This window comes from Perognathus longimembris, chromosome 6 (genome assembly GCF_023159225.1).
Source record: "Perognathus longimembris pacificus isolate PPM17 chromosome 6, ASM2315922v1, whole genome shotgun sequence".
Lineage (NCBI taxonomy): Eukaryota > Metazoa > Chordata > Mammalia > Rodentia > Heteromyidae > Perognathus > Perognathus longimembris.
This window is the reverse complement of record NC_063166.1, coordinates 57,373,941-57,393,273: the sequence shown is the minus strand read 5'-3', so window position 1 is coordinate 57,393,273 and position 19,333 is coordinate 57,373,941. Positions and strand designations below refer to the sequence as shown.

General features: G+C 41.0%; 1 protein-coding gene across 1 annotated transcript in view; it reads left to right on the top strand.

Moving 5' to 3' along the window:
• Positions 1 to 19,333, top strand: part of Sptlc3 (serine palmitoyltransferase long chain base subunit 3) — a 97,774-nt gene that overhangs the window by 50,470 nt on the left and 27,971 nt on the right. The window contains exons 7-9 of the mRNA XM_048349366.1: positions 1,079 to 1,184; positions 6,237 to 6,456; positions 13,755 to 13,881. Coding sequence (XP_048205323.1) covers positions 1,079 to 1,184; positions 6,237 to 6,456; positions 13,755 to 13,881 — 453 coding nt within the window. The remainder of the gene's footprint in view (positions 1 to 1,078; positions 1,185 to 6,236; positions 6,457 to 13,754; positions 13,882 to 19,333) is intronic.

The following is a 19,333-nucleotide window of genomic DNA, read 5'->3' as shown; positions in this document are numbered from 1 at the left end:
GCATGACAGTCACCTTCATCATGTGCCACTTCTGTTAAAAAAAAAACAAACATAAACACTTTAAAATTCCAAGTCCCAGAAGCAAAAATATTCCTTAAACCTCAATACTTTGTCTATTTTGTGACTAGCAGCCTGTGTGGTGCATTATAGAAAAGAGAGTCTGCTTTCTCCAATCACTTGGGTTCATTCAACTCAGCAAAAGTGGAAATAAGGTTTTAATACAGGTAAAAGTGTTTAAAGTGGTGAAAATATTGTTTGCTTTGTTAAGTCAGCTGCCACCTAGTGGCTTATTATATATACATATATGCATACAGGGTTCCTAATACATGCTCTTGTCAACATCTTTTGGAAACAAAACAACATAGTTAATTAAAGAAATACAATTATTGCCATGGAGAAGCAATTATTCTTTCTAACATGTCTTAGTTGGATCTAAAAGTTACAGTCCCTTTCCTGTCTCCTGGACTGCTTTATTTCTCCATGAAAAGAAATTGGTTCTGTCAATCTGATATTATTGTAGCTAATACTGTGCACTTGGGATAGAGCTGGAAGCAAAATAAGAAGGTTCTTTCCTCTATAGAGGAAAAGCATGAAGGCCAAGAATGGGTTACACTGAAAACACAATGAATGAGTTATAAGAGTAGAATTAAAAAGAAAGCCCTGTGGCATTGTATCATTAACCAGGAGAGTCAGTTGAGGCCTGAGTGTAGAATTTCAAACTCTCTAAGTTAGAAGATGAGAACCTGCCTGCTTGAATAACAAACACTGTTATTCTTCTTGGCAGAGAGAAATTTTACTAGAATATTGGGCTCGCTCTCGCTCTCGCTCTCTCTCACTCTCTCGCTCTCTCTCTCTCCTTCTCTCCCTCTCCCTCTCCCTCTCTCTGTCTCTCTCTTTCTCTCAGTGTCTCTCTCTCCCTCCCTCTCTCTCTCTTCTTTCTCTCTCTCCAGGAGCTTTATTTGTTCTCTAACAATTCTAGTGTGAACCTAAAAAAGATGATGTCTCCTAGGAATGTAAATGCAAGAGGAAAAGAAATATCCTTCTCATGACTCAATTTTCTTTTTTACATTGTTTTAAGATATGGAAAGCCTGGAGAAGGTACTGAGAGATGCTATCATCTATGGCCAACCACGAACTGGCAGAGCTTGGAAAAAGATTCTCATCCTGGTGGAAGGCATCTACAGGTACATAAACAATGAGAGCGTTTTATCTCCCAAGGTCCACAGCAAGCTGACTAATGGGAAAAACTGAACTTTTCTAGAGTAATAAATAAATAAGCTAGAGGCATGTATGGCAGAGAAACCTGAGATGGAGCAGCCAATGGGAGTTGACAAGCCTTGGTTCCACTATCTTTTTGGTGAATTTGCATATGGCAGAATACTTTGTAGACTAGCATGACTGTGAAGCCTTCTTCAGGAGCATCCTCATCATTAATTTTAGCTGATTCTTTTCATAGCCACAGAGTTTCAGACTCTTTTTAAGGCAATTCAACATCAGAATGTTTTTAGCTGGATGCTAGTGGTACACTCTTGCAAACCTAGCTACTCAGGAGGCTGAGATCACGGTTGGAAGCCAGCCCAGGCAGGAAAGTCTGAGACTTTATCTCCAATATCCAGCAAAAAAAGAATCTAAAAATAGACTTGTCGCTCAAATGTTGGACTCTGGCATTGAGAGAAAATACTGAAGGACAAAGTTGAAGGCAGAAAGAAAGGGGAAGGGGACAGAAAGGAAAGAAGGAAGCTAGTTCTTTGTATTAGCCAATTGATTACTTTAATTGGACAGCACATCAGAATTCCAGATAACTTCTGAAGTAGGTCAATGATTTATATCAGAACACAAAAGACCCAGTTATTTTCCTTGAGGGATAAACTTAGAGTGCAACTCGGTCTCCCGACTTTTCATCAGGGTGTGTGGGAGATCTTAGAATCAGAAGATATGCTCATGGTAGAATTTTCCCTTAAAGTGAGCACACAAAACACCCACTAAGCTGTTCAGAGCAGCACTTTTATATAGCTGGTTATAATTGAATTTGCTTCATTCCCTGTTGAAACTGATTATCGTGGTGAGATTGGAACTATCCCAGTGATTATTTTCCCTATCTCAGAGTGTCTGCTCCTAAATCACCTCTCAAAGAATCTTCAGGAATTTTAGAGGAGTCAAGAGGAATATTTGCTTTGAGACGCTGACAAAGAAGTGAAAAATAATCATAGGAAAGAAGAGAGAAATGTTTCACTTCCCAAAGGATAAAGAGTATTAAAGCATGGCTGCAACAGAAATTGGAAAAGAGAAGTAGCATTACTGTTAGACAGCTACTTGGACCAGTCCCTTAGAGATCATCCTTTGTTATTCATGTGATCGACAAGTAACAAGTGAAATACAATTCCACTCCTTTTGGAAAGAAGGAGAGAATTCACTCGAATTAATAATAATAGTAGTAGTAGCACTGTTATTACTACTCCTCCTACTACTACTACCAATAATAATAATAATAATGGCGTCACTTGAATTCTAGAAAGTCCTACCCAAAGACAAGTATTCTAGATCTCCACAGCATTACTATGGTTGCAAACATGACACTTCCAATGAATAGTAGCTGACCTTCTCATGACATATTTTTTTTTTTTTTTTTTTTTGGCCAGTCCTGGGCCTTGGACTCAGGGCCCGAGCACTGTCCCTGGCTTCTTCCCGCTCAAGGCTAGCACTCTGCCACTTGAGCCACAGCGCCGCTTCTGGCCGTTTTCTGTATATGTGGTGCTGGGGAATCGAACCTAGGGCCTCGTGTATCCGAGGCAGGCACTCTTGCCACTAGGCTATATCCCCAGCCCATCTCATGACATATTTTTGCATCTGAAGATCAACCCCAAGAGTAAGCACTGTTGCTGAAGTCTTTGTGTGGCATGGTTTTTGCCACCACCTCAAACCTTGGCACACTTGGCAAGTTTTAGTCACCACAATCATGGTAGGGCCAATTAGACTCTAGTGGGGAGAAGCTTGAAGTGCTACTAAAATTCTTACAAAGCAAAGACAACAGCTCTCTGATAAGGAATTCTTGAGCTCAAGATAGCAACACTGAGAAACTTCGCTCTGCAATATGAAGGACTCCCTGGCCCTAAACTTGCTACTTTTAGGGAGAAATCTCATGAACACTGTCATGATCTCAAGCATAGTTTGTTCTCCTCTGTGGTTTCTGTTAGCTGCCAACCTGGGATGAGGCAAACATCCCTTTTCTAAACATCTGTCATTCAGACTTAGACTAGTGGGAGGAAGTGATTGGCTGTGGGACAGCAGCGTCAACAGAACCCAAGTACAAATAAACAGAACTTGGTCCTACTAAAGGAAAGTTTTGTCTTAAGGTCTTTGATCATGGCTGAAATGAAGAGGACCACCAGCATTTTACTGACAAATATCCCCATCCATTGCAAAGAAAAGCCACTCGAGCAACAGGTCTTGTTCATGACTAGGGCAGGACCGTGTCCTTCCTTTATATTAAGAGGCCAAAAGGAACCAGGTAGAGACTTCTGGCAGAGGCTAGCCCAGATTCTAGGGCAGGCAAAGTACACCTTCACTCTTTTTTTTTTTTTTTTTTTTTTTTTGGCCAGTCCTGGGCCTTGGACTCAGGGCCTGAGCACTGTCCCTGGCTTCTTCCCGCTCAAGGCTAGCACTCTGCCACATGAGCCACAGCGCCACTTCTGGCCATTTTCTGTATATGTGGTGCTGGGGAATCGAACCTAGGGCCTCATGTGTATGAGGCAGGCACTCTTGCCACTAGGCCATATCACCAGCCCACACCTTCACTCTTGATGTGAGGATCAGGTTTTGTAGCTCAGGATAGGAAAAACTTTCAGGCAGCCCTCTTTGAGAACAATCTTCCAAAACTGGGAGATTGTGTAGAACTTTACTAGTAGAAAAAAGAACTAAAATACATCTATAGGTAAAGATAGTTCTTTGAAGCAGTGACTTGGAGCCAGGTCAGTGAATAATTTCTTGATGTCTTTCTTTTAAATACACATAATTGGGAAGGAGAGTTGGTTAGTTTTTAAACTAAATTGCAAATGTGTTTGAATTCTTTGACAAGCTCTTTTTAAACAAGAGAGACTGTGTGTTGTCAAGGAATTAATTCACCTTCAGTGGAGTCAAAACTGTGAATGCAGATAGGCCTTACAAAGTGTTCTGAGAACCGAATCCAGTTGAAAGCTCTGTTTAATCCATTGAGTTCCAGAAGTACATGTAAATATTCATTTTAATTTTACTTAGTAATTTATATTTTTCCCTTTTCTGGAAGACTTGAAGTATTTTTGCACTTCAATTGTGTGTGCATAGCACATGTGCATGCACATACTGGGGCTTGAACTCCAGACCTCAAGCTCTTGCTTGGCTTTTCTGCTCAAGGCTGTGGTTCCTATCAGTTGAGCCACACCTCCACTTCCAGCTCTTTTGCTAGTTAATTGGACATGAGGGTCTCAAGACCCTCATTATCTGCCAGGACTGATTTTGAACCTTTATTCAAAGAGCTCAGCTTTGTGAATATCTAGGATTACAAGTGTGGGCCAACAGTGCCCCACTTCCAATTTAAAATACCATGAAAAGTAAAACACTTAAGTTCTTGCTTTAGATTTGCATATACCAAAATTCAAAATTAGGTAATGATGAGATTAGCATGGCATCTCTGCTAAGATGACATATAAGTCTGTGAACCATTTCACTTAATGTTGTTGTGTCAAAAACTTACAAAATATATAAAAGTATGGACCCTGATATGACCTATTTTAATTAATAATAACATATTGACATTGTCTTACTAATTGTAACCAATATACACATTAGTATATGCTGTTAATGGAAAATGACTAAGAAAGTATATAAAGTATGTATATCAGAAATTTCTGTTAACATATATATGTGTGTATATATATATACATACATGTATATATATGTGTGTGTGTGTATATATATATATAAAAATATATACTGTTCACTAAAAATGAAAAAGAAACCCAAAGCCTAAGCCAAAGGGTTCATTTATAGACTTGGTGCTCAAAGTGTTGTCTCCATGCGTGGTGTCAGCTCCTCTTGGGAGCTTGTGGACATCTTCCAGCCACCTCTGACCTATGGAATCAGCTACCCTAGGGTAGAAAGCTAGCAACCAATGTGTGCTTGAAACCTTGCAGGGGATCTGTGATGTGTCAGATTTCACTTCCATTGTTCTAAAGAAATGGAAAACATAGAACCAAGAGCCTAATATATGACTTTGACTTACTGGGAGCCAGTGCCTCATGCCAGTAATCCTAGCTATTCAAGGTTGAGGTTCAGAGCTAGCCTGGGCAGAAAAGACTGTCAGACATGATTTTCAAAATAAGCAGCACTATGGCCTAGTGGCAAGAGTGCTTGCCTCATATACATGAACCCCTGGGTTCAGTTCCTCAGCACCACATATGTAGAAAACGCCCAGAAGTGGCTCTGTGGCTCAAGTGGCAGAGTGCTAGCCTTGAGCCAAAAGAAGCCAGGGACAGTGCTCAGGCCCTTAGTTCAAGGCCCAGGACTGGCCCAAAAGACAACACCAAAATAAGCAGCAGACAGCAAGGATGGAGGCATAGCTCAAGTAGTAGACACCAGCCAAACAGCTGAGTGAATAAGACCCTAAGTTCAAGCTCTAAGGCTGTTCCCCACCTCACCTTCCCCCGCCCCCAAAAAAAACTTCCATGCAGTGAGCAGGGAAGAGTGGTCCTTGGAACTTTCTTTTTATAAGTTAATGAGTGCTGGGATATCTTAAGCTCTTCTATGCTTTTTAACCTCTTAAATCATTTTAGTCTTTAGGAATTCAAACACAGAATTTAGGTCAGCCTGAGCTGACCCAATAGATAACAACAGGTAAGTGAAAATGGTTCATCAGAGAGCAATGCAATTAAACTAGCAAAACATCCAGGATCTAAAATGGTTGGACTAGGTGGCCTAGTCAGAACTATAGATTGGATCAATAATTGAATGAGTTTATTGTTGACTTGGTATTTGAGTACAAGAACACAAAGCATTCAATCCATTGAATGGATATGACTTTATTCAAGTAACAGAAGCATGCTGAGCAGCCTTTCAAGATGAATATGCTATCCTTCAGAAGAGAGAATTGACAGACTTTTGTCATCTCTGGCTGGTGTCAGAACAGGCTATTAGGGGTCTTGGAAGAGAAACTCACCAAGGAGGGTATTCATTAGTGATGAGCATTTTCCCCCTTATTTCAGCATGGAAGGTACTGCTGTAAATCTTCCCGGGATTGTGGCACTAAAGAAGAAATACAAGGCTTACCTCTACATTGATGAAGCTCACAGTATTGGAACCATGGGTGCAACTGGCCGAGGTATCCGAGAATATTATGGACTGTCCCCTGATGACATAGATGTATACATGGGCACATTCAGCAAGAGCTTTGGAGCTGTTGGAGGCTACGTAGCAGGGAAAAAGGTAAGTAATGGACTACTGGTGGCCCGTTAAAATCTGCCCAGCCTGGAAATACCACAGTATCCAAGGCCTCTATGAATTTCTTTTTTTTTTTTTTTTTTTTGGCCAGTCCTGGGCCTTGGACTCAGGGCCTGAGCACTGTCCCTGGCTTCTTCCCGCTCAAGGCTAGCACTCTGCCACTTGAGCCACAGCGCCGCTTCTGGCCGTTTTCTGTATATGTGGTGCTGGGGAATCGAACCTAGGGCCTCGTGTATCCGAGGCAGGCACTCTTGCCACTAGGCTATATCCCCAGCCCCCTCTATGAATTTCTTGAAAGTCTCAATTCAGTTCTATATATGCCCTCTGATTACTACCACCTTAATTATACTAGGAATCCAGCCAGGTGAGTCCCCAAGCACTTGGAGTGCCATCCAGTAGTAAAAGAGCATGGAAGGAGTTAATTACAAGAAAAAGAACACAGAAGAAAACAAACTCTGCAAGGCAGTGTCCAGAAAGTTGTATAGAGTAACTGTTAGTCTTGTAGACAGATGACAGGAGGTTTCATTTCATGATGAAGGAATAATGTATGCCAAGTCACAAAAGTGATAAAGAGGGGTGGGAGAGCCACATTCTGGTGGCTCATACCTATACTCCTATCTGCTCAGGAAGCTGAGATCTGAGGATCAAGGTTCAAAGCCAGCCCAAGGGGCTGGGAATATGGCCCATGGCAAGAGTGCTTGCTTCATATACATGAAGCCCTGGGTTCGATTCCCCAGAACCACATATATAGAAAAAGGCCAGAAGTGGCACTGTGGCTCAAGTGGTAGAGTGCTAGCCTTGAGCAAAAAGAAGCCAGGGACAGTGCTCAGGCCCTGAGTCCAAGCCCCAGAACTGGCAAAAAAAAAAAAAAAAAAACAGCTCAAGTAGGAAAGTCTGTGAGACACAAACACACAAAAACTGGAAACGGAAGTATGGCTCAATTTTTAGAGTGCCAGCCTGGAAAGAAAAAAAAAAGCTAAGGGATAGTGCCTAAGCCCTGAGTTCAAGCACCAGTACCTGAACTCTGGTAGTTCAATTAGTAAAAGAAGAGTACCCTTGTCTACCTAACTTTTCTGTTTATCTCGGGTAGATACTGACCAATTGTGAAAATTAGTGCAATTCAAATTGATATGGATGCAGCAAAGTGTATGCATTTATTCATTTTTTGGCCTTCAAAATATCACCTGTGCATACTTGAATCCAGACAGCTGTACCATTCATGTCTTCACTCTCTTTTCTCCATCCCATCCATGTTTCTTTGCAGTATTTAAACATACCACTAGATGGCAGCAGAAATTTTGAGTACTTGGCAGAGCCTCAGCCCATTTTAGGAGATACTGCCCTACAAAACTCTGAAGACAGAGGCAATGTTCAAAGATTTAGAAGATGAACAGGAATTAGCAAAGTTCATAAGATACTGTGTGCATGTGTCATTGCTTGGTGATTAAAAACTCATGCAGACAGACACTTTCTAAAATGGTGTTGGTGAGAGTGACAAATCCAGATAAATTGGTTTCCTGCTAGCCTAATGAGCCCATGAAGTCATGTAATATATGCATCTTCTCTTCTGCACATTAAAGTTTCAAACTTAGGTTAATTTCTAAATTATATGTAGTGTCAACTTAAATCATATGTTTTATTCTACTGAACTTTAAACAGTTTTGTGGTGAATTTTCATTTTGAGTGTGTTTTAAAATATTCTTTTAAACTAAAGGACGGAGATTAGGCTTAAAGTAAATGTTTTGTTTTGTTTTTTCCCAAGGCTGGTCCTGGGCCTTGAACTCTGGGCTTGGGTGGTATCCCTACATCCCTTTTGCTCAAGGATAGCCTTTTAGCTACAACACCACTTCCAACTTTTTCTGTGATAAATTGGAAAATAAGCATCTCATGGACCTCCCTGCCCAGGCTGTCTACCAACGGTGATCCTCAGGTCTCAGCCTCCTGAGTAGCTAGGATTATAGGCGTGAGCCACCAGCTTCCTGCTCTAACAGTAAAGATTTTTATTTGAAAAAAAAATCTTCCTAGCTGTCTATTTTTATAACAAAAGTATGACTTTCAAAGTTGCAGAGTTCTATAATTCTTATATATATACATATATGTATATCTTATGTGAATATGTATTCATGTGCATATGTATGTATATATCTTATGAGATATATACATACATATATGTATACATATGTGTGTACGCATGTGTGTGTATATATACACACACATATGTAAAAATGTGTTCAGGGAGAAAACAATGTGATTTGGTGCTAAGACCACCAAAAGTGGATGCTTTGCTTTGTCCTCAGGATCATCCGCACAATGTCCTCTCTACCCATTAAGGCTCACTACTCAGCTATAATTTCTTTTTCTTTTCTTTCTTTATTTTTTTTATATTTGGTGCCCAGTACAGAGGCTGGTACTTAGGGCCTGGGCACAATCCCTTAGCTTTTCTGCTCAAGACTGCCACACTATCATGTGAGCCACATCTCCACTTCCAACTTTTGTCTGGTTAATTAGAGATAAGACTCTCACAGACTTTCCTAACCAGACTGGCTTTGAACCAGAATCCTCAAATTTCAGCCTTCTGAGTAGGTAAGATTACAAGCATGATCCCTCAGCATGCAGCTGTGGCTTCTTTCTCTTAAGACTTACAGGAGTTCCCTTTTGCTCACTTTGAGTTTGGAGCTGGTGTAGATGTACAGGGAACAGCCCACCTGGAAGACTCTGCCTTTCTACATTTCTCAGATAATTATGGCTCACTGCCAAATCATGATAAATTCTTTTCTTTCTCTTTTTTATGGTCATTTTTTAATCCAATTTCTGAGAAGATAATCGTCAGCACTGGAGACTTTTAGGCATGGATCCTTTAGGCATGGATCCTAAGTACTGTTGCCTGCCTGACTGCCAGAGCTCCCATAGGCTGACCAGAGAAACTTTCAAACAAATGAAGCAAAGGTTGCCTTCATGATTGATAGGTTGCAGGACTGGAATTCTGGAGGAGGGCGGCCAACTTTGGGATAATCATTAGCCCCCACAGTCTGTAAGCCAGGCATAGCAGGCACTTTACAGAAGCCAGCTCTGCCCTGGTGTTCCCAGCCCTGGCTGTATTTAACAGCCCTTTGAAGTAAATAGAGGTCATGGAACGTGGACCAAGATGTTTATTCTAAGGGCCTCCTGTCTGATTTCCTCCTGAAAACCCACCCTTGCCCTTGAACTCCAAGCCTATGGGCAAAAGAAAACAATCAGGGTTTTGAACTTACAAATGGACTTGGAAACCTCTAACCCACTCTGAAAAAAGACACAACCCAGGCTAGCCTTACAAAAGACCCAAGGCAACTTAGTTCATAGCTCATGATATTCAATAGGGAAATGAGGAAGGGAAATCAGTAAACCAGAATTGAGGCATTCCTTAACACTTACCAGAAAGTTACTTCCAGAGGCCCACTTGGTGAACCACACAAGTGAGTTAGCCTGAACCCATAAACTCAGACTCAGCTCCAAGTAATAATACTGTGGGATCAACTGTCTTGATATTGAAAGGGAGCAGTGATATTCTGATGGGCTACTTATTCAAACTAAGAATGGCTGTGATTGATTTATGAAATTTCTCAGTTTATGAAAGGAAATTAAGATGAGGGACATTGGGGATCAAAAGATGCTTTGTTTTATATCCTTGTCTCCGTGATGCCTCCCCAGGCTGAGGATGTCATTAGACTTGCTCCTCAGATGGCAGCACTGTACCCACTTATGCTTGCCAAGGACTCAGTCTTCCCCCATCTTAGGGCCCCTGCTAAGTCCCTACCCTGGAGATCTTAAGAGAAGAATGCATTCTATCCATGCTCTCAAAGAGCCCTTCATCCCACTAGGAAGTGAGAGTGATAGATGTAAAAATTTTTAAATGTATTGCTGATATAATACTGACTTGAGTATCAGGAATTCTTCTCTACTTCCACCCACCAATTAAAGGCTGCAGAGAAGGCGAGGAAGGACACATTTCTCTGTGGCCACTGAAAAAATAAATGCTGGCTCTTTGAAGAGCTCAGATTCTCCAGGCTGAACTTCCTGAAGGTCATGTGGCTGATGACCTCTAGGCAGGCTCTCATCCTCCTCATGCTGCAGTATGGGGGAAAAATAACTTCAACTACTTCATGTGCTTCATCAAAAAAAAGAAGCATAAACTTAATTTTAATTATTGCATGGATAATGGATGCCAGGAAGTAGCCTCCTTCTACCCTCTCTCCTCTCTTCAGATTCACACACATGCACATGGAAGATATAACCCAGAAGTCTTGCCCACATACTTGTGGGAAGAGAGATGGGAAGAGGGATTGGCAATGCATCAGCAATAGCCTCCCAATACATTGTTTTCTCGGTGCACCACATTTCTAAGAAGCCTACATGCATTTACTGCCTTCCATCTTTATAATGACTTTCACATAGGTATTACTGTTAGATCTCATTTGAGGAAAAAGAAAAGCACAGAGAGATTTTAGAAACTTGCCCAAGGTCCAGTTGAAAGCATTATGAAACAAAGCGGTGGATGTGACTCTAGTGGAAGATATAACTCAGAAGAAGTTTTTGGTATATACTTGTAGGGAAGGGAGATAGGAAGAGGGGGAAACAAAGGAGAGAGGGAAATAAAGATTAGAAGGACAGGAGAAAAAACTCAGAAAGAAAGAAAAGAAAATGGAGAAATTAACAAGAAAATAACCCAGGGGAAAGCAGAGTTTAAAAAAAAAGAAGGAAAAATAAATGGAAAGGAAAAAACAACTAAAAGAATAAATCATTTGACATGCAGATGAGGAAGAAAGGAAGTCAACAAAGATGAAAATATGGAAGTGGATTTAGAAGAAAAGAAATATTGAGGCCTGGACAGAATTGAACTCCTGGCTCCCCCTATGGGTCATGTATGGTCATTACATTATTGACTTAACCATCATTCATACACCTGTGAAGCCGACCAGTCACTTCACTTAGGAAGATAAACTTCGAATATTTAAATTGCTTGTGAACAACCATGCCCACCCACCCCAAAAGAGATAGACAATTGAAGGACATGGCACAGCCCTCAGGAACCAGTGTAACCAATAAAGTAGAATTAAGAGGCTATGGACTTTCCAAACCAAAGGATCTCAGTTCTCAAGAATGCCACCAAGTTCATTCTCAAAAACAGTGATCAGAGAAGACAGCTGGGAGTCTGAGCTGTGGCATTATCCTAAAGAGAAGGTACCATCTCCTTTAAAGACCTCACTGCTGATACATACAGTTGTCATCAGCTCATTACATTTTCTACAGGCCACCCTGAAAGTCCCAGGCCCTGAGCCAGTACAGCTAACCCAAGTATGCAGATACCATCTCCTCACTCCTCCTCACTCAGAAACAGGTTACTGGAACTTCTTGGGGCTCTCAGCCAGCTTACCGTAGACGTTATGTTTGTCTTCAGACTCAGGCTTGTAGGTTAAAGATTGTTCCTATTACTGAAGATCAACACAAAACTGTTCCACAAAACTTCCAATAGTTTTCTATTGACCAAGGCACAACCACAGTTTATGTGGTCCTAGACTATGCTCTGGTTTTCTCTGGTTTACTTTCCACTAGCCAGGTTCAACATGATTGAGTTTGTAGTCTCAAATGTCCTTTCCTGTCTTCCAAACATGTACCAGTTAGCTTTTGCTGCATAACAAGCTGACTCAAAACATAGCAACCAAGGTGGGGGGTGGGCAGTGGCTCATGCCTGTAATCAGAGTTATTCAAGAGGTTGAGATCTGATGATCACAGTTCGAAGCCAGCCCACATAGAGAACTCTGTGAAACTCTTACCTTCAATTAAGCGCAGAAAAAGCTGGAAGTGGTACTGTGGCTCAAGTGGTAGAGTGCTAGCCTTGAGCAAAAGGAACCTGGAGACAACGTCCAGGCCCAGCATTTAAGCCTCAGGATCGGCAAACAAAAAATAAACAACAAAGCAGCAACAACAAAAAAAACACCATTTAGTTAGCTAAAAAATCTGTACATAAACAGTTTGGGCAGGGCTCAGCTGAGTGGTTCTATTCTCCTCAGGGACTTGTTAGATACTGAAGGCCTCAGCTGTGATGCCATTTCTCTAGTCCACATGACTCTACTCCACATGACTTTACTCCACATAAGCAGGCTAGCTCAGGACTATTGACATGGCAGCTGAAGAGGACCGGACCCTTCGAGAAGAGGTTCAAAAGTAGCACACCAAGCCAGGCACCAGTAGCTCATCCCTGTTATTCTTGCTACTCAAGAGGCTCCAGCCCAGGCAGGAAAGGCTGTGAGATGCCAATAAACTACTTGGAAAAAGTCAAAAGTGGTACTGTGGCTCAAGTGGTAGAGCACTAGCCTTGAGCACATGAGGACCAGGTACAGCACCCAGACCCTAAGTTCAGATCCCAGGAACGGCAAACACACACACACACACACACACACACACACACACACACACACACACACACACACACCACATCATCACCTCTGCTTCATTCTACTGCTCACAACTAGACACAAGTCCAGCCCACATTCATGGACTTCCTGATGGGAAGAGCAGCAAATTTGGATTGCAACTATCATACATACATGGAATGGAAGAATTACAGCCATTTTTACAATCAAACATGCATGCTTGTCTTGCCTCCCTATCTTGTTTAACTTCATGTTATTCTTCCACGTTTTTCCTCTCAGTCTTAGAGACTTGGGAGCTGTATCAGTCCTACCTCCTCTCTGGAACACTGCCTGTCTAAGCCAACTAGCAGTAGCCTGTCTTCCTACATATCTTGTAGCTCATTTGCATGTTCTCATTTACTTCATTTCATTTGCATATGCTCATTTACATGAATTCATTTGCATGTACTCATTTTGTACCATTATGTTTCTATGAGTATAATCACATACGATATTCACAAGGGTAAAACCAAACCCTTACATTCTTTGGGCACTCCTATATGTCAAGTCCTCATGCTTGTAGATAATAGGTATTCAACAGATGTTTCTGAAATCATTTTTCCCTCACACATATGGTTTTGCCTTGTAGACCTTAACTCCAAACTTGCCGTGTCCCACCTATGTATAGCTTGTGAATTTTTTGAAGGAGAGGCTAAGGAAGAGGAAAGGCAGAAAACAATCAGCATTTTGGTGATTCCCATTGAAAATCTGCCTATTCATCCTTTGAGCTGCAAGAATCAAATGTTTGTTTGTTTATAATGCATGGAAATGGGACTGGAGATGATTTTCACCAATACTGAGAGGGACTTCTTTCTGTTTGGATTGCTTCTTCAGGACATTGTGGATTATTTACGAGTACACTCACACAGTGCTGCTTATGCTACATCCATGAGCCTTCCAGTAGTTGAACAAGTCATTCAGGCAATGAAGTTCATCATGGGCTACGATGGATCCACAGAGGGTAAGAGGTACTGGGGAAAGCTTACTTTCCAGGAGCTTCTCGTTCAGGCTTCTGTCTGTCAACTTCTCACCTTCTCAAAACACCCACTTTTTTTTCTGACAACAATTTGCAAATCAAGGTGATGAATGTACAAGATAAACATGTGATAAGCAGGTGATAAATGTGCTAGAGTATGTGTGTAAAACACCCACACAAATCCTTAGTTGAAGCCAACTTTCTAAATCACCTCTTCCTAAGATCAGCATATTTGGATTGTTCTTTGTGATCAATTATGTTAAAATGAAGTAAATTCCATGTTAATATGTGTATGCTGATATATATCTGATATATGTGCATGCATGTATGGGTACATCCGTGGGGTGTGTGTGTGTGTGTGTGTGTGTGTGTGTGTGTGTGTGTGTGTGTTTTCTTGAGTTTTCTTGTGCTCTCTCTTGTATTTCCTTAAAAGCAAAGTAGTCAATGTAATGCTCAACTTTTAAATGATCTTATATTTATATAGATAGAGGTTAGATAAAGGAAATCTACTGGTCACTTAAGGTCATGTGGAGACAATAATTTTCCAGCAATTTCCTTGTATTTCCTAGCAATACTTTGCTCAAATGTAATACTTTGCTCAACTAAAGTGAAACAAATCTTTATTTTTTTCTTTTTGAGGAGACACTGGAGCTTTAACTCAGGGTGTGGACACTGTCCTTAGCTTTTTGCTCAAGGCTTTCCCTCTACCACTTGAATCACAAAGTTCCACTTCCAGTTTAATTGGAGATAAGGGCCTCATGGACTTTCCTGCCTAGGCCAGCTTCCAACTGTGATCCTTAGATCTCAGCCCCCTGAGTAGGTAATATTATGAGCATGAGCCAACAATGGCACCCAGCCTAAATCTTCTTCTTTTGGAAAACTCTCCCAAGCCCCTTGTACTCTCCTTCTGTCTTTCACCTCTTCTTTATATCAGAAGAAGAAGGATATAGCTATTGACTCAGATGTTTGTTGCCAGGCAAGCTAATGAGTATATTGAAAGTAACAAGTGATGTTAACTCTAGAATTCCCCACTGGCTACACAATCCTTGTGACACATCCCACCTCCCAGCTGGCTTGCATGGTACAACCTGTCAAACTGCCTATAGAAGACCTATAGGGATAACCATCCTTTTTTATTACCCTCAAAGCAGTAGAATATTTATTCACATATGCATTTTACCAGAAACCCATTGCCAGGTAAAGTTCATGAATGTGAAAATCCATCATCTAAAATGCTCCAAAACCTGAAATTTTGCATGCTAATTCTATGCCCCAAGTATAAAATGTCTCAGTTGACTTCATATGGTTGGACCATTAAAGTGCAAAAGAACTAAAATTATTGTATAAAAGTCTCCTGTGGGCTATGCATAGCCAGTGTCTATGAAACACAAATTTTGTGTTTAGATTTAGGTCCTATTCTCAAAAGATTTCCTTGTGTGTGTGCAAATATTCTAAATTCCAAGAGGTAAAATGCCACCCACAAGCAAAATTGGCAAGAGAAAGTCAATGCCCGGAGTTCAAGCCCCAACACACACACAAAAAAGCAGTAAAATAACCCAGGTCTGGGGCTGCAGTATGACTCTCTCAATGGTATAGCATTTGCCTATGATGCTCAAGGCCTTAAATTCTAGCCCCATCACTGCAAAAATCATAAATGAATAAATATTTAAAGGAACACATTTAGAAACTGAGCTAAGTCAGTTGGGTTTTCTAAAGCTATACTTTTTTTGAGCTTCAACAACTTCTTCATGGAAAATCAATTCATATTTAGGCAAAAATGCATATAAATTATCTCATAATGTGTCTTTTGGCCTTACTTTAATGATGAGCAACTGGGGGGGGGGTGGAGGGAAGTGATTTGGGAAATTAGCTTATACCTCACAACAGATTTTTCACTAAATCCTGTTTTGTTTTTAACCAGTTCTGGGGTTTGAACTCAGGGCTAAATGCTTGCTTGGCTTTTGTTCTGGATATTTTGGAGTTGGTGTCTCATGATTTTTTCCTCTCAGGCTGGTCTCAAACCACTGGGTCTTAGCCTCCTGAATAACTAAGATTATAGATGTGAGTTACCATTGCCTGGCTCGCTAATAATGTTTTAAAACTTTATAGGATAGTTGATTTCCATGTTTTCAGTTTTACAACCATTCTTTTCCCTCCTCTGGATTGGTTTCTGGCTTTATCACTACTTGGACTCACTGTATTTCTCTGACCACAGTTGAAGATCTGTAGAGAGATTAATTCACTGTAAAGGCATAATATTTTGCCCTTCTGTAGTCATCTATCACCAATTTTTCTATCTATGAGGTGGGAAATACTCCTCTTGGTCTCTCTCCTAGCCTTAAAATTAAATAATTATTTGGTTACTGTTCTAAACCTCATAATTAAAGTCTCACTTTACTCCTCTTAAGAAGGAAACAAAAGCAAACTGAATGGTTAGTGTCTGATCTGTTTTCTTAGGGTCAAGATAGGATAAATAGGAAGCAAGATAGGATAGTTTCTTTTCAAAGAAATGAACAAAGGCTCCAGCAGAAAAGCAGATCTGCAGAACCATCCAGTTTCAGGTGATTCTGTCTGGCACATCTTTTGAAGAATTCAAAAGCACACAGTGAATGATCACATTGGCCTCATTTGCAATAATGTCTTCTTAAATGAGCAGGACAGGTTGGAGGTTGTTGCATTCATTTATGCCTTTCTGCAGAGACAGGCAAACTCTCAGGGTAAAGTTGCCCAGGGCTAGAAAGGATGCACTGTGTCTTTTTAGAACTGCCTAAAAGGATCTGAGAAAGAGGAGCCTGGCTCCAAGCCTTCATCTCCTGCCCACTGACCTGCAACTATGATGGGAGCCTTTCAAGGCTTTGTTACAGGTTTAGTTTGGGGAACGATTGGCCAGGTCTGTTCCTTGATGAATGTCTTCACTTTAATCTGCAATGCAAAGCCATATGCTTCAAAGAAAGGCAAGCTACAGGAATAAGGTCAGTGTTCCTTTGATGCCAAGGTTCAAAGATGAAATAGCAGTCCCAGCGAAATGACAATGTTTATGTACAAACAGCCACCTTTCCTCCTGCAGCAGCCAGGTTGCTGGTGGGGTTAATGCACGCAGGCCGAGGGTCTGCAGGCCGGGTGTGCATTCCACAGGCACCAAGCCCGTTTCATCTCCTGGCCGGTCATTCTGTACAGTGCAAGGAGGCCCAAGTAGAGATTTGATTTCTTTAATCCTAGTGGATATTGGGTGGTCCCCCAGGCACACCAATGCTGTAAGCCCCTTAAAGGCAACAAAAAAAAGTGTGTCTTGAATTAATTTGCTGTTCCTCTGAGTGTCAGACTCAGTGCTGAGCTTAATAAATATGTCACAACTCAACTGCCATCTTGCCAGCCTGCTGGATTTCATGTCAGCGTTTGTACTAAACAAGATTAAGGGGATGTTTATCTCAAAGGATGGGGAGCTGGAAATCTGGTCCACCCCAATTGTGGTAGCTGAAGAGATCACTCAAGAAATGAGACTACATTGAGAGAGACCCAGAAAGATTGCAGTGCAGTCATTTTCCTCATGTGGACATAGCAAAAGCCAGCCCAGGGACTCGGCTACAACCCATACCAACAACACCCTAAAGAAGGCATTGCCAATTGTTGTCTTATTTTGTTAAATTCTTGAGATGTATTTTCAATTAATCAGTCAACATTCTTTTTCAGCTTCCAATCTTGACGCTGCCTTCCTAGAGCCCCTTTCCCAACCCTCAGTAACCTTCCATTTCTCAGAAAAACTAGGTGCTGAATTGCACAGATGATTACAGGGTGTGCTCTGTAGCTAGACCATATGGAGCCCAGTGCCTGGCCCACTGTTTGCTCCAGCATTGGTCAAATGCTTGCCCTCTCTCAACCTCGATTCCTTTGCTGAAAGTTGAGGTTAGCTAGGGCTCACAGCTGTACACCTAGCTACTTAGAAGGCAGAAATAGAAGGCTCAAAGTTCAAGGTCAAACTCAGAAAAAGGGTAGCAAGACACTATCTCAAAGAATAATTCAAATATAATGGCATGTGCCTGTAATTTCAGTTACATGTGAAAAACAAGTAGGAGGATTAGAAAAAAGTGCAAGATTGAAAATCACAAAAGCAAAAAACAGATGGGAATGTGGCTCAAGTGGTAGCCACTCTTAGCAAGAATAAGGATCTGAGTTCAAACCTATCTTAATACCACAGAGAGAAGGAAGGAAGGAAGGAAGGAAGGGAGGGAGGGAAGGAGGGAGGGAGGGAGGGAGGGAGGGAAGGAGGGAGGGAGGGAGGGAGGGAGGGAAGGAGGAAAGGAAGGAGGGAGGGAGGGAGGGAGGGAGGGAGGGAGGGAGGGAGGGAGGAAGATCTAGAGGATTAAATGATGTGATATAAATAGGGAAAATAACATGATGCTTGATACACAGTTAACACGTTGGAAAGGTGCCATAATTTTCTACTTTTTCCCTTCCTTCTCCAGATTTTCCAATAGCCTTTGCCCATCTTAGAATTCTCTTTTGCTCTCAGACTGATGCCCACTCTACCAGCTAATCCTGCATTGAACATCCTTTAACATTTCCAGAATCTGATCACTTCCATACCTCCATCACTCCCCACCTTAACTCTCACCTGATCAACTTCCTAAATATTCTCCTCACATCTGTGTTTACCCTATTATGATTTGTTCTCTACCCAGAAGCGAAAATCATCTGCCTTTATTATTTATTTTAATCTTATCAATTGGTGGACTACCATATATTAACTTGATACATATATCCAGTATATCATAATCAAATCAGGATAGTTAATATTTCCATCTTCTTAAATATAATTAAAATTTTGATTGAACTAATTTATGTGATGTAGATACATATCTAAAGTATATAATGATCAATTCAGAGTAATTAGACACCCAGCTGTGTACCTAGACTTTTACTTTAGAGCCTCAGTGCTCCTCTCTTCTGGTTACTCATAAAATATACAACAGGAGCTAGGCACCAGTGGTTTGTACCTGTAGTCCTAGCTACTCAGGTGGCTGAGATCGGAAGATCACAGTTTGAAGCCACCTGGGCAAGAAAGTCCATGAAACTCTCATCTCTAATTAACTACCAAAAATAGCCAGAAGTGAAAGTCATAAAGAAATAACTTTGAGCAGAAAAGTTTGGGACAGGGCCCAAGTTCAAGCCCCAAGACTGGGCACAGGGGAGATAGATAGATAGATAGATAGATAGATAGATAGATAGATAGATAGATAGATAGATAGATAATTTTGAGCTCTAGTCCCCAGCTATTTTGTTCTATAGACCACTTTTATCCAACGTCTTCTCTCCCCTTTCTTCTTATCCTTCTTAGCCTCATGTAATCACTGATTGACTGTTTTTGTAACATCCAAATGAGAGAAAACGTATCAGTTGTTTTTTTTTTTTTAAAGAAAATAAAATCTAACTGCTTGGA